Source organism: Equus asinus, chromosome 2, assembly GCF_041296235.1.
Source record: "Equus asinus isolate D_3611 breed Donkey chromosome 2, EquAss-T2T_v2, whole genome shotgun sequence".
NCBI lineage: Eukaryota > Metazoa > Chordata > Mammalia > Perissodactyla > Equidae > Equus > Equus asinus.
The window spans coordinates 103,784,595-103,799,039 of record NC_091791.1 but is presented as its reverse complement, the minus strand read 5'-3'; the positions used below and the strand labels follow the sequence as shown (position 1 = coordinate 103,799,039).

The 14,445-nt window shown below is 50.3% G+C and overlaps 1 protein-coding gene across 19 annotated transcripts in view; it reads left to right on the top strand.

The window, feature by feature from the left end:
- The window catches only part of AKAP13 (A-kinase anchoring protein 13), a 326,473-nt gene extending 312,137 nt beyond the window's left edge, over window positions 1–14,336 (top strand). For 18 of the 19 annotated variants that reach the window (XM_070495797.1, XM_070495782.1, XM_070495794.1 and 15 more), the window contains 7 exons: window positions 1,713–1,874; window positions 2,321–2,391; window positions 2,830–2,874; window positions 5,556–5,606; window positions 6,526–6,969; window positions 8,492–8,831; window positions 9,648–14,336. In XM_070495797.1, coding sequence (XP_070351898.1) covers window positions 1,713–1,874; window positions 2,321–2,391; window positions 2,830–2,874; window positions 5,556–5,606; window positions 6,526–6,969; window positions 8,492–8,831; window positions 9,648–9,697 — 1,163 coding nt within the window. In that variant the 3' untranslated portion in view covers window positions 9,698–14,336. The remainder of the gene's footprint in view (window positions 1–1,712; window positions 1,875–2,320; window positions 2,392–2,829; window positions 2,875–5,555; window positions 5,607–6,525; window positions 6,970–8,491; window positions 8,832–9,647) is intronic. The other variant, XM_070495767.1, reaches the window with a different exon arrangement.
- Window positions 14,337–14,445: the final 109 nt, after the last annotated feature.

Genomic DNA, 14,445 nt, shown 5'->3' with positions numbered 1-14,445 from the left:
TTTTTCAAACAGTTGTACTTTGTCCACTGTCAGCTTATAGCTGTTCCTCACACACAGTACCCTCTCATTTTTAGCCCTGACCTATAGTCTCCATTCTCCTGGAACCACAGCCAGGTCTTAGGTCAGTGTGGCTAGTCATTTTGGATGTCTGAAGCGTATTCTTTAGAAGTCTCAGGAAAGCCTCGTGAGGATCAGATACCCTGAGTCCTTGCCTGTTGGTAATAGTTTGTGCCCTTTATACTTGAAAGTCTGTTCTGCTGGATGTAAAATCCTTAGTTCATATTTTCTTTCCTTGGGGATCTTAATTATTCTCAAATATGTTATTCGTTTTTTCCTGGCATAAAGCATTGCTGTCAGAGTCTGCTCTTAATTAGATTTCCCCCATGTAAGTCATGTGCTCTTTGCCTGGATGCCCAAAGGATTTTTTCCTCAATCCAAGTAGTTTTACTAGAATATGCTTTGGTGCTGGTCATTCTGGATTGATGTTCTCGGGATTGCAGTGTTCTGTTTTGGGGTGTGGCTTCCGATTTTTCAGATTTCAGAGAAGTATTCTGAATGACCGTTTTTAGCATTCTCCTGTTCCCTGCTTTGTCTTCTTCAGGAGCTCCCATCATCCGTTGTTGGATCGTCTTGGCCTGTCTTCAGTACTTGCTGCCTTCTCATAGTACTTTCATGCCTCCATCTTAGTGATGTTTAAATATTCTTTTTTCACCTTCTGTTTTCTTAAGTCATTTCTGTTGGGTTTATTTGCTCCTGTATTCCAGTTACTTTTCATCTCTAAAATGACTCTTCTTTTGTTCACACTTGAGTTTTGCTGCCTCGTTTCTGTGTTTCTCATTCTGACCTGGGTTCTTTCCTGGCTTGTGTCATTTTCTTAATGTTATCAGGTCCTTTGTTTTATGGACATGCCCCTTGTCCTTTCTCTCACTTCCTCTTGTCTTAACTTTGTATGGGATTTGACTTGGATGTTTTCTGTTGCCCATTTTTATGTGAAATAAGTTTCTTAAATGTTTAGGTACGGATGGCTTTTCTCACGTCACGGGACTCTTGTGTTGTTTTCATGTAGTGTTTTTAAAAAATACGCTGGCTTGTCTAGTGAGAGTCCCTGCCCGTCTCGTCCCTCCTTCCCTCTGAACCTCCCTCTGCCTCCGTCTCTGTTGCGCCTGCCCTGCTCAGTTTTATCCCCCTTCCAGCACTGTCTGCTCCCTGTGGGACTCTGCTCTGGAGAAGGCCGGGGGCTGGCCGGATTTGAGAATTCAGATAGAGACTGCTGCAGCCCCTGGAACCACTCAGTACGGGAGGGGCAGAGGCCCCGCCCATTTTAGTTGCTGTTCTCACACTGGCCCACCTTACTCTCCAGGGAGTTCCTTTTGGCTATTTTGGATGTGACTGCAGAAGCCATGCTTCTTCTGGTAAATTACTCGGCCTTCCCTGTGCTCTTTCAGACTTCCTAGGCCTCATGTAAATAAGGCTGAAGTTCTTTAATCTCTGAATTTCCTGTAGAATCCAACCAAAACTCATATCCTCAGCTGAAGTCTTTCTCTGAGCAAAGGAAGTCACCTAGTCACCCTCTGAAATTTTCGGATCATGCTCCCTGTACATATAGTGACGTTTTATATATATACATAGACGTCTAGTGAGCACATACAGTGAGGTTTTCTTTATCTCCCTGAAAGACGAGATGTCAGTTTTGTGTGTTTCCTTTTTTCCAGTGGAGATCCTTCAGGGCTTGGTGAGTGGCAGCCTGGGAGGCACACTTGGGCAGGCTGTCAGCAGCCCCGTTGAGCAAGAAGGCACGGTCGGCCCTGTTTCCCTGCCCCGGAGAGCAGAGACCTTTGGAGGATTTGACAGCCATCAGATGAACGCTTCAAAAGGTGAGTGTGTTGGACTCGTGCTTTTCTAGGCAGCCCTTGGCTGTCAGACACAACGGAAATGATCTATAATTGGTAGCCCCCTCACCTCTGTCCCGTTCAGTCAGTTGTCGTCGTAGTGAGATCCTAGTACGTATCCAGCTGCTAAACACTGAAGAACCGCTTTCAGTGTCACGCTCATTTTAAGTAATAAAAAAGATGTTCCTGGAATCTCAGCTAAGCTGTAGCCAAAGGAGTGATAATACTCATTTTTCCCTTTCTGCTTCTCGTTCTTCTGCATCAGTAAAATTATTAATAATCGCTTAGCTGCCACTAAATGGCTTCCCCTTTTTTAGCATTAATAGGATTCAGAAATGTCATATCCCTAAGCTGTGTATGTTGTATTCTTTTCTTGGATAATGTATTTCACAACTTCAAAAAAAAAAAAGACACTTTTTTTATTTGTCTAGGAGGTGAGAAGGAAGAGGGAGACGATGGCCAAGACCTCAGGAGGACAGAGTCGGATAGTGGTCTGAAAAAGGTATTTCTGTTTAAAATACACTAAGACCTTCTTGGTGCTTCCCTCTGAGTCCAAGTTGATCTTGTTTTGGATGTCTGAGTTGCTGTTTTTATTTCGTACTTTACTTGAAGAGGCAAGGACATTTTTACACAAACATAGTTAATAGTTGCGTTTCTCGGCCATTCGGCCTCTGTGGCTCAGCACACTGTGTGTACGTTCATGGCTCTGCCACAGCCCTGGCAGGACCAGTCTCATTAGGAGGTTTCTTTAAATGCCCCAAACCGACCTGAACCCGTAACAAGGCTTCCGTACCAGCTTAGCCTCAAATTGTCATCACCCTGCCATGGGAGTCTGAGGGAGAGAGGGAAATGGGAAGCCACCGCATCATGGAGACACACAGGAAATATAATGTCTGCCTCAGGACCTTTTTATTTTAAATGCATGTTTTTTGTTTTGTAGGGTGGAAATGCCAACCTGGTATTTATGCTTAAAAGAAACAATGAGGTAAGGACATTATGAGCTGTTTAGAAGAACATGATCTTGTTGTAATTGCTGGTTAGGAATACTCACTTTTGTGCTGTCATAACACACTGCCTCCTGGCTGTGATCTGTGCGTGAGCAGCAGTTGTCAGTTCCTTTCGCCTTGCCTTGTCCCCGCCCCAGGGCCTCAGGGGCTCTGCCGGAGTGCTGCCTGCTCTGCTGGCCTCTGCCTCTGTCCTGGAGAAGCCACTTGCTTTCTCCAAGCATGCGCTGTGAAGCCCCTTCGGTGGTTTCTTTCTGTCCAAGTGCACTGAGGAGAATTTGTAGCCACTTGTAACACAAGCCTGGCGCCAAAGCCACAAGGCTGGAACAGGGCAGATTAATTTGTGGCTCACTCTGCATAGTAATTTCTTGCCCTCGAGGATTCAAGTTGAGTTTTCTTCTTTGAGCACTGCTTTTTGCTCAGTGTGGGTGTCACTCTAAAAGTTACCCGGCGTCCTCCTGGTTCGAGAGAGATTCAGCTGTGCGTCTTCCTCCCCCTCCTTCCGCGAGCTCCGCTTGTCCTGAGGGACACCTGCACTGCGTCCCTCAACTGCCCCTCTCCTGCTTCCTCAGGAATCCTCTTCGAGCTTCCTGCCACCTCCTGACTCTGAGCCTGAGCCTCGTGTGTGAGCAGACGGGGCGGTAGTGGCTTTTTAGGGGGTACCTCTTAGGATGCTCTTTGTATTTCTTCTTGCTTTTAACATAATATCTTAAATCCCCAAGGAGCTTTGTTTTGACATTTTTAATTAAGAGAACCTTTGCCTTTTTCCCCTCAAACTCGGAAGGATACTGTTTTCTGTTTGTTGGTACGAAGTCTAAACAGTGTGGTATCCTGAAGGAGTCCCGTTAAATGAAATAAACCTGCGCTCGCGCAGACCTGCTCTGGATCTGCTGCGTGAAATTAGCTCTTAGTTGACTTTCCCACTTGGCGAAATTTACATTTAAATTTCCCTTCTATTTAGTGAGAAGAGTCAGGCAAGAAATAGTACAAGACCAGTGTTTCTCAGGCATTCCCAGCAGGGGTTATACACTCTGGATGCGCTATGGATGCTTGGCAGTCAGCTGGTCTTCTGTGATTTCCCTCTCTTTCTGTTTATTAAGAATAAGCTTAAATGAGGGGTGAAAGTATTCTCAGAAGAGCTAAGCCTGATAATTAAGTTTTCTGTGTTTTGTCTTAAGTATTATACAAGGAATACACGTTCATGGTAGAAACTTTGAAAGATGTGTAATAATGTAAAAAAGGAAAAAAATAAGTAAAGATAATCCCACCACTGAGAAATAACTACTGTTAAATATTTGATGTTTATATTTCCAGCCTTTTTTCTATAACGTATATTTATATGTCTGTTTGTGTGACTATGAATAGTATAAAAATAGTTTTATACAATTTGTATCAGTACTTCCTGGAGCTTTGTGTCCTGCTTTTTTCTCTTAACATACGTCAGAAGCATTTCCCCAGGCCGTATTTCATATTTGTACAAACATGCTCTTTAACAACTGCATGTTATGATGTTGTCTACCATAATGTATTTAATCTTTCCAGTGGTTCTTTCTCCACTTTTTTGCTTTTGAAATGATGCAGCCAAGAGCATCCATGTACACACATTGATTATTTCCTCAAGATGCCAAACTGCCCTCTAGAAAGAAAGCTGTGCCATTTCACGTGTTACATAAATGCCCATTGGTATTTCTTCTTTCATAAATTGCTGGTTTGTGTTCCTAACCTGTTTTTCTGCTAGGGTACTTCATTTCTTTTCTTACTGATCTCTGAGAGTCATTTTTATTTTTACTTATTTTTTCTAATTATTTTATTGAGGTCATAGCAGTTTATAACATTGTGAGTTTCAGGTGTACATTATTATTCATCAGTTTCTGTATAGTCTGCATCGTGCTCACCACAATAGTCTAATTTTTATCCATCACCATACATATGTGCCCCTTACCCCTTTCGCCCACCTCCCAGCCCTCTTCCCCTCTGGTAACCACTAGTCTGTTCTTTGAGAGCCTTTTTTAAATCAAAGATTTTTCCGTTTGACTTTCTGTTGAGTTTGTCCTTTGCCTTCTAATTTTATATTTTACATAGTGGAAGTTGATGTGTGTGCGTGTGGGGTTTCTTGGATCGCTTCTGTCTTTGAAAACCCTTTCCTGGTTCAAGATCAGAAAACATTCTCATATTTTCTCATAGCCCTTTTATGGTTCTTTTTTTACACTTAATATTTCATGTGTTTGAATGTTTTTTGTGTGAACCAGCCCCAGCTTAATTTTTTCCAAAGATTTACCCAATTTCTCCGAACGATTTGTTGAATATTCTTTCCTTCCCCATTGATATACTAATTCCTGTGGTTCACTTCTGGGTTTCCTCTTCTGTTACACTGAGATATATGCCATTTTGTGCCACTTTGAGTAACTGGAGCTTTAGAATACATTTGAACGTGTGCTGATGTCCCTCCTGCTCTCGCGGGTGTTTTGTTTGTTTGATGCTGTTTGTTTTTCTTGGTGGCTGGTACCTGCGTATTCTCTTGGGTGCTTTCAGTATGAAAATATTTCACGCAAATGCGAGCACCTCATGTGTGTTCAGGAGGCTGAGTTGTCGGGTGACACGTGGTGTGGTGGGTTCTGAGGCTCAGTCCTGAGGTGACGTCTCCACTGTGTTCCTTTGGCAGCAGGTCGTCCAGAGCGTCGTCCATCTCCACGAGCTCCTCAGCTCCTTGCAGGTGCGTGCCTTTCGCTTTCATCCCTTCACTTAGTTGTTTCCAGAAAACAGTGAAGAGGGTATTGTTGGCCTGGATCTTGGCAGTTTGCAGGTTGCTTATGGGTAAATGGGGCCCTCAGTCTGGAGAAGTCAGGCTGCCATATGAGAAAGGTTACAAGACGCCGTGGCTAGAGCATCCTCTCCTTCTGAGACTGGAATGGCTGAGCAGATGGGAGGCTGCGGGAGCTGTTGACGGCAGCACCACAAGGACAGAGGGTGCTACCAGGCACTGGGAGCATCATTTCAGTCTGGAAAGGGCTTTTACGTGATTCCGAGGTTCCATATGCCATAGCTCTGTGTGGTATTTGGATAGAATGGCCTTCCCAAAACAGCTGTTTAGTACTTTCTGGGAATTATCCTTAAATTCTGCTCACTTCTTTTCTTGAGGATCTAACCAATCCAATTCCTGCTTCTCCCCACCTCCAAAATATACACACTCCCCGCTACAGGCAATGTCAACAGCATGTGGCCAAGTTTAACCAAAAACCGAGAGTTCCTGCACCATTGACATTCCCACATACTAACCACAGGGGTCATCCTGGAGCATTTTCACCAGAACAGCTTAAAAATGAGGAGAGGGGCCCGCCCATGATGTAATGGTTAAGTTCGGGGTACTCTGCTTCCATTGCCCAGGTTCGCGGGTTTGGATCCCAGGCATGGACCTATGCTACTGGTCAGCCATGCTGTGGTGGCATCCCACATACAAAAGAGAGGGAGATTGGCACAGATGTTAGCTCAGGGCGAATCTTCCTCAGCAAAAAAAAAGGGAGTTGGTAGTCTGTCACAGTGACTCGTTCCCCCCAGCACAGGGTCAGGAGGGCTCTTGAGGTTCGCTGTCCTCGGGACAGAGCTGCATTTCTCCCTCGCCGTGTCTCCCTCAGGGTGTGGTGTTGCAGCAGGACAGCTACATCGAGGACCAGAAGCTGATGCTGAGCGAGAGGGCTCTGGCGCGCAGCCTGTCGCGGCCCAGCTCGCTGGTGGAGCAGGAGAAGCAGCGCAGCCTGGAGAAGCAGCGCCAGGACCTGGCCAACCTGCAGCGGCAGCAGGCGCAGCACGCAGAGGAGCGGCGGCGGCGCGAGCGCGAGTGGGAGGCCTGCGAGCGGGCGCTGCAGGAGCGCGAGGCGCGGCTGGCGCAGCGCGAGGAGGCGCTGCAGCGGGGCCAGCGCGACCTGGAGCGCGAGCGCATCGAGCTGCAGCAGCGCAAGGGCGCCTACCAGGGAGACCTGGAGCGCCTGCGCGCTGCCCAGAGGCAGCTCGAGAGGGAGCAGGAGCAGCTGAGGCGCGACGCCGAGCGCCCGCGGCTGCCGGAGCGGGACGTTGGCCAGGTACGCGGGGAGGCAGAGAAGGGCTTCCCGTTCCCACGGTCACCGCCAGGTGGCCGCTGGCACAGGAAGGAGCCCTGTGTGCTGAGCACCAGCGGAAAGTGGGCAGAGACACAAAGGCTGCTTTGCAGAGTCTTTTTTGCGCTGAAAGGGGGCAGGTGGGGAAGTGAGCATCTTTTTTTGCATCTCTGAGAGGCTGATGAGAAGGGAGAAGCTGGGATTTTGGGGCGAAGTCAGCAGGCGCTTGTTGCCGGCTGGCACTTCCCTCCGCCACCCTGGGCTGGGCTGGGGGAGCCTCGGCGTGTCTGAGAGGGTCAGCCAGGCGGGGTTCAGGAGCACCCCCGCTGCTCTGCGCCACCTAAGAAATGGAATGGTACCAGCCTAAAGGAACCCGTATCCAGAGGGGGAGGCTCGCAGAGGAGAAAGGCCCCCCGGAGCGGGAGCGCTGCGCTCGCTGGACGGCAGTGAACGGCACTGGCACCCGCGTTACGGAAACAACCTGGGGTGGGGTCGGGGCGGCAGTGACCGAACTGTCCCGGCAGAGGGGTGGGAGGCGACCACTCTTGGTGGAGAGCGGTTCCTGCGGGGACCGCAGATGTCCGGGCTGGCTTGATCCCTGACCTGTCTTGCTTCCACGGATGAAACCTTTCTTATCTGTAGCTGCTCACTTAGATGGGAAGGCTTCCAGGTTTCCAGCGCGCTCACTCCGAGTTTATTTCAGCGACACTCCGTGGTTATTGTGCAACACCAACACTTGTGGCAGATGGACAGCCCGGGTGCACACAGAGCCACGTGTCTGTTGATACTCATAACATGTTGCTATTTGTTTGACTGGCTGACCTCGACCATGAAAGAAAATTAAGCTGACATCTTCCGAAGGGGGGCACTTGAGCTTCCTACGGAGGTTTTCATGTGTATGGCGGGGAATGCAAATGGCCCTGCTTTGCTTTTTATGACGCAAGGAAGGCTTCCACCCCCGCCCCAATAAAACCCATGGGGCTTCCACAAAGCAGGGTTCCCAGGCACAGGGAGGGCACAGGCCAGACTGACGGGCTTTCCCTTTCTGTCCTTGGTTTAGCCTTTCACTAGGGTCTTGGTGTGAGGTGCACCCACCTGCTCGCCTGAGCTGGCTTCTGTAATCTCTTAGCCCTGAAATACGTGTCTGCGTCCCTGTGTCAGTCAGTCCTCAGATACCAGCTCCCCTGTGTCTTCAGGACAGGGAGCGCTTTTCTCGGCTGCCTCATCCAGGGAGCTGTTAATTCTTGATGATGCTGAGGTTAAGTGCAGGTAATAAAAATATGAATGGTATCAAAGGCCACATTTTCAACACTTTCATAGATACTACTTGGGGGTCAGTCAATAAGCTGAGACGTTCTGAATCTTTTAACAAAGAATGGTGTAGAGTCCCAGGTAGCAGGCGTGCCCCAGGCTGACCCACGCAGTTGCTCTCAGCCAGCATTCATGGAGTGAGCACCGGGATGCTGCCGGCCTCGAAGTCAAAACCCCTTCTCTTGCACATGTGCAGGTTTCGCATCAACACTCGAAGCTGCTGAGGATCCCATCCTTCTTGCCCAACCCTGAGGAGTGCCCCTTGCCGTCTGCGCCTTCCATAGCCAAATCAGGGTCATTGGACTCAGAACTCTCAGTGTCCCCAAAAAGGAACAGCATCTCTCGGACACCCAAAGATAAGGGGCCTTTTCATATACTGAGTTCCACCAGCCAAACAAGCAAAGTACCAGAGGGTCCGAGCCAGACGCCAGCAGCCAGCTCCAGCTGCAGCTCCACCCGCCTGTTTGGGTTGGCGAAGCCAAAGGACAAGAAGGACAAGAAGAAGAAGAGCAAAGGGGGCCGCTCGCAGCCCGGCGGTGAGTCCCACCCCCGGGTCTCGCTGCGGCCAAGCCGTCCCTGCACCCTGCACAGTGGGCAGATTGTAGTGGCCCCGGGGGGTAACGATAGGTGCCCCGCAGGTGGGAAAGCTGAGTTGTCGTGCTTCTGCCAAACCCACCTGCTCTGCCCGCAAAGGACCGTGGGAACTTACACTGAGAACACCAGTGAACGAGCGTGAGGGCCCATTCTGTGTGTGCACGTGCATGCAAAGGAGCAGAGCCTTCGTTTTTCAGGCGTTCATTGTCTAGTTGAGTAGCTGAAACTCTACTCAGTGGAGCAGTCACGGTCGTCCCTGCCTTTCTGGGCCAGGCCTGTAACTGGTGACAGTGACTGGTGCTTGGTGAGCATTTTCCCAGATCTGATTGAACCCTCGAAGTGACTGTGAAGTAGGGGACACGAGCCAGAGAGATGCAGTGATGTGCTCACTGTCACAGCTCGTGAGTCGGTCACTGAACAGGGCTCCCACTTAGGCCCCGCTTTCCCCCGACTCTTTCTCTGTCCCTCGTCACTAGGAGTGCTCTCTCCCTTCTGTGTGGGAGGTTAGAGAAAAATTTCTGTTTGCAGCCTGCTTATAAACAGAAAGTCCAGCGCTCCTGTCAGGCTCACGGGAGCAGCAGGTAGCGAAGGCTGTCGCTGAGGTCGTCGTGCAGCGTGCGGGGAGCCGATTGCCCGCCGGCCCCAGCCGTCCACCTGCATCCCCAGAAACTTGTGTTTGGGGAAAAAGGGAGGGAATTCAATGAAAAGAGCAGTTTTTTTCTGAATTTCATTTTCCTCTTTGGTTGCGCATGTTCCAGATGGCCCTGCGTCGGAAGGACCTGTGGAGGGGGAAGAGATCTTCTGCTGACCTCCCCGTGCTGAGGCAGCGCCGCCTGTCCCAGCCCGCAGTTCCTGGCCCGCCCCCCTGCTGCTCCTGTGTGCGCGCTCTTCCATCGGACGCCCCCGCTCTCCAGCGTCCGGTCCTCCTGCGCTGCCCCAGGTCCTTGACCCGAGGAACAGACGGTCTTGAGTGTCAGGGTGGGGAAGAGGCCCAGGATTGGTGGCTGCCGGCGACTTGCGTGCTGGGGCCGACCCTACTGAGGATGTTACACTGAAAGTAGTGGCCCAAGAAGTCCAGGAGATGGTTTTTGACATGTCAGGAATTCCTAAAGGCTAAAAGAGTGTTTCCCAATGAGATCTGACACTCTGCCTGCCTTTGATTTGGGGGACACGCCCAAAACTCAAGCAGCAGGTCGTTCAGCCTTGATCTGTGTACATAGACAGTAGCCCATCTGCATGGACACGTGGGGTACGCCGGAACGATGTACAGTCTGTCCGGCGCTGCGCAGGGAGCGTGCGGGCGCTTGGGGTCGCACCCACGTCCTCCAGAGCTGTCCCCCTGTAAACCCACCGTGCACGCCTCGCCCCTCCTGCATGTGTTTCTCATTCTATTTTAGAAGGGATGACAAACATTTGTGGAAACCAGTTGAGAGAAGGCTTGATGTGTTGAAAACGCGTGTTACCTGTACCTCCTTAATTTTGGCATTTCACTCACTAAAAAAAAAGCATCTAAGTTCATCATCAAATCCAGAAGAAATCATATGCTGGCTTTCCAAGATGTTTGCCCATGTATTTCGGGCACAAGTGAAGTAGAGAGGCCGCTTCCCTGTGACCCCTGTGGTGTGACACTTTCTGGTTGTCACTGACCAGAAGGGGCCACAGCCTTCTGGCAGTATTCCTGAGACCTCACGTGGCTCCCGGGGAGCCGCTCCTGCTGCCCTCCCTGTTGGGAGAGAGGGGCCCTGTGGGCGCTGTGCCGCTAGTGCCGCCTGCTTCTCCCGCAGCGAGGTTGTCCCACCCCTCGGCCAGGACAGCTGGCCCAGCAGGAGGTGCAGGTGAAGGTGTTCAGCCTCTGCCTGGTGATTCCCACCAGGACAGGCAGAGGAGAGCTGGCCGAAGGGGTGGCTTGGAAGGTTCTTCTGGGTCAGGAGGCCTTGGCAAAATGTGATTCCTTAAAAAATGTTTCCAGTCTAAAGGTTGTTAGTTATTCTGCTCTCCCCCTCGCAGGGGCCACGGATGCTGCCTGTGTTCTCTTTCTCTTCTCTCTCTTTTCCTTTTCCCTCTGCGTTCTGATCGGTTGGCTCGAGGCTCGTCCCCAGCAGGCAGGGGCAGGGCAGGCCCCATTGGCGATGCTTCCCTCTGAAGCTGTACACCTGCCACACTTGTCGCTCTCCCTGCGGGCAGACCCTGGAAGATTCTGTGCTTTACATGTGGCCTTTCATTCTTGCTCTTTGCCCCTCAGGAGCATGGGTCTTTGGACATACTTTTTAAAAAACAAACAAAAAAATCTGTAACTTGGTGCTTGTTGATGAGTTGCAAGCTGGCCTTGCAGATGGAGATATTTATCTTTCAGTTTATTTGAAAGAGGTCTGGTTTAAAATTTTTAGCTTAGATTTTTTTTATTTATTTTGTGTATGTGTGTGTGTGCGTGCGTGCGTGTGTGTTTGAAGGGCGAACACACAAAGCCCAACGGTTTCAGCTCTCTGATCAGTGCAGGAAGCGAGGAGCAGCCAGCCCCACTCACCCCTCGGTATTTGTCCAAGTGTCTTGAAGGCCCAGGAGAGAAGAAGGGTTGGGGAAGGGGTCCGTCTCCTTTGCTCCTCCTGCACCCCCCATCCTTTGATCGAGGGATGTCCTCTTCCTTGCCTGAGAGTTAAGAAACTTGTCCCTGTGAGCTACTCTCGCCTGTGTTTGTCGTGGAGATTTCTTACCCTTCAGAAACAGGCTAAGAACACGACCAGCTGATGTTCTCTTGCACCTGGTGGGCCCCCCAGAGACCCCAAACAGCAAGAAGTCCAGCCGCTCCCTCCACCGATCCGTGCAGCTCCGAGGTACAGCTGTGCCTGCCATGGTTTTCCTCAGGTCTGCATGCAGCCCGGCTCTCTGTCCTTGTCACTCGCCCAAGTCCCCCTCTGTGGCTGCACGTCCCACAGAGAGCGCTCTGCTGGCAGGGCAGGGAGCTGAGAGTGAGGCCCTGCGTGCTGCTTCCTCCGTGTCGCTGGAGGCCAGGCCACCTGTTCTGGGCTTGAGACAAGGAGGGTCAGTGCTAGTGAGACCTGCTCCCGCTCATCACAAGAGTGCTGTGACGCGGCGTCTCTGTTCACTGCTGCATAGTGGGATTCCAGTTTAAAGTGTCCTTTTCTCCCAGCCAGCTGTGACGTCTGAGTCGCTTTGGTTTCAGTGGTAGATTGTGAAAGTGGAGGTTTCACCTCTGCCCACTGACTTAAAATGGTTTGGTCAGGTTCTGGTTGGACAAGTCTAGAATCAGCGCATCAGAAGGTAGTCTGCCTCCGCCCCAGCTGCCCCACTTCATCCAGAATATTCTGCATGCAGAAGAGACCCGCTTACCAAGACGGGGCTTTAGTGCCTGGGCCGTCTGCCCCCTTTGCAGCTGAACTCGGGGATTTATTGTCACGCGCAGGGAGCTGCCTGCGATTGTGCTGCGTGTGCTCTTGCTTTTGACCTTGAGAACCACTCTGGTTACTGAGTCTGCAGCCCTGTCTGGGTTTCTTTCCTGTGAGAAGGGGTTGTCTTCTAGGGTGACTGAGTCAATTCCCCACAGTGTCCCCACGCTCGGAGGCCGTGCCTCTCCGTCAAGCTCAAGAAATCACATGCCTGGCGTTGCGTTTTAAGTTTTGGGCGACAGACGGAGACACCATCCGGAGTCCCCAGATTTCCAGAATCTAACGACTTTCCTGGAAGGAGGCTGGCTGCATCTTCTCTCAAAACTTCTATCATCTCAATCGTCGTCATCCCAGTTGGGTGACGTGTGCACTTTAAATGCTTTCATTGGTTGGCTTCAATTTTGAGACAATCAACAGTGTTAACTGTTTTCTTCTTCTTTGAAAATGGAGAGGGTTAAAAACATGCGAATTGCCATAATTCAATCTTTGCCAACATTCCATCCTCTATCCCCACAAGAGCTGTCTGTGGGGAAGAAATCCTTATCAAGATTTTTTTCGAAAAGGTACGAATCTTACCTTTTTTCCTCTTAATGTCTCAGGGTAATACCACTAAAAGTTGTCCCTTGCTAATTTTCTCCCTTATCTCTTGTCTTCCCAAGCCCCTAGTGTTAGTAGTAGCAAGCACGAAGTTCTAAGACCCTTGGGGCTGGTTGTACCTTTATGTGGGGGGATGGGTGTTGGTGTGTCAGGGTCTAATGAACTAGGCTCCACCTTAAATGAAAGGTTGGACCAGAACCTTAGAGGCCAGAACCTGAGCAGAAGTTGCTGTTCACAGACGTCCTCCATATTGCCTCCTTTCGTCTCGAAGGTTCTTTTCCCATAGCCAGGTTTTTCTTCCCCGGGGTTTAGTATTTTCATTGGAGCTGTGGTTTACTCCATTGTTGATGAGCGGCCGTTGTGCCCTGAGGACAGCCAAGCCCTGGGAGGGCTTTAGAGAGACAGTCCTGGTGAGTGGGCTTCAGTGGCCATAGTGAGGATGGCCTGGAGGGGACCCCAGATGCTGCAAAAGCGTATTGACCCCCCCCCCCCAATTCGTGGACACCCTTCGAATGTGGGAGCCTGGAAGTGACCCTTCAGGTTAAACAGTAGCAGTGGCTGACAGACGTGCCCACGGCCCTGGGGGTCGGACCCAGCCCGGCACTGTTGCCCTCTTGCATCCTCAGAGACCAGGAAGAGGGCAAAGACTTTGTTTTGGTTTGGTTCTTCATTTTCCTTTCGATGTAGCATAACATTCCTAGTTCACCAGCGCATTGGAACCCGCTGCCTGCTGGCCAGGTTTTAAAATGAAAAGTATTTTAATGCTGCCATAAAAGGAAAAAAAAAAAAGGAAGGGGAAAAAACAAAGGCTTCTTTCCATGTACTCATCTAATTTAATTTGTCAAAAGATTGACAGGCCTTGAATTCCTTCTCCATCTCGCTAAGGTTTAAAGACGGGCAAACCCTGTGGGCTAAAGTGTCTGCTGCCACCGAACATGATGACCCGCCCCAGACCCCGGGCTGAGCCGGCCTGGGCTGGGGGCTCCCCCGCTTCACCCCCTCTGCCTTTCAGCCACTGACAGGACGGGCAGTGCCGACGGGGACTGAGCTCGGCTCGCCCGTGGTGACGGTTTCGCCTGGGGTTTCCCAAGTGTCACTCAGCCCGTGGCCGGCACATGCGCGGGGGACGCCAGGCTGTGCAGGAGGGTCGTTTCCCTCCGCCTGTACCTCTGCTCCCATTCGTTATTTTCAAATGCTATATGAACATTTCTGTGCTAAATTCTATTAAATAAAAAGGGGTTAAAACCCAGAGGCTGTATATTAATTTGTAATTATGTATAAAGTAAAGCAGTTTTAAACTGTAAAGATTTTTTTCAGTGTGTTTTCTGGAATTTTGCCACAACATACTGGCTTTGTATTTTATTTATCTTCCTTTCTAGTTACTGCTTCAGACTCTTGTAAAGTCCCCCTCGACCCTTTCAAAAAAATAAATGTCCTTTAAGTCTCGATTGTGGCTGTGACGTATTCCTGTCCCTGTGGGCGTCCCAGCAAGAGTCCCAAGATCCTCGGGGGTCCTGGTCAAGGGGGTGCCCCTCCCCAGCTGTCAGGAGCGCCT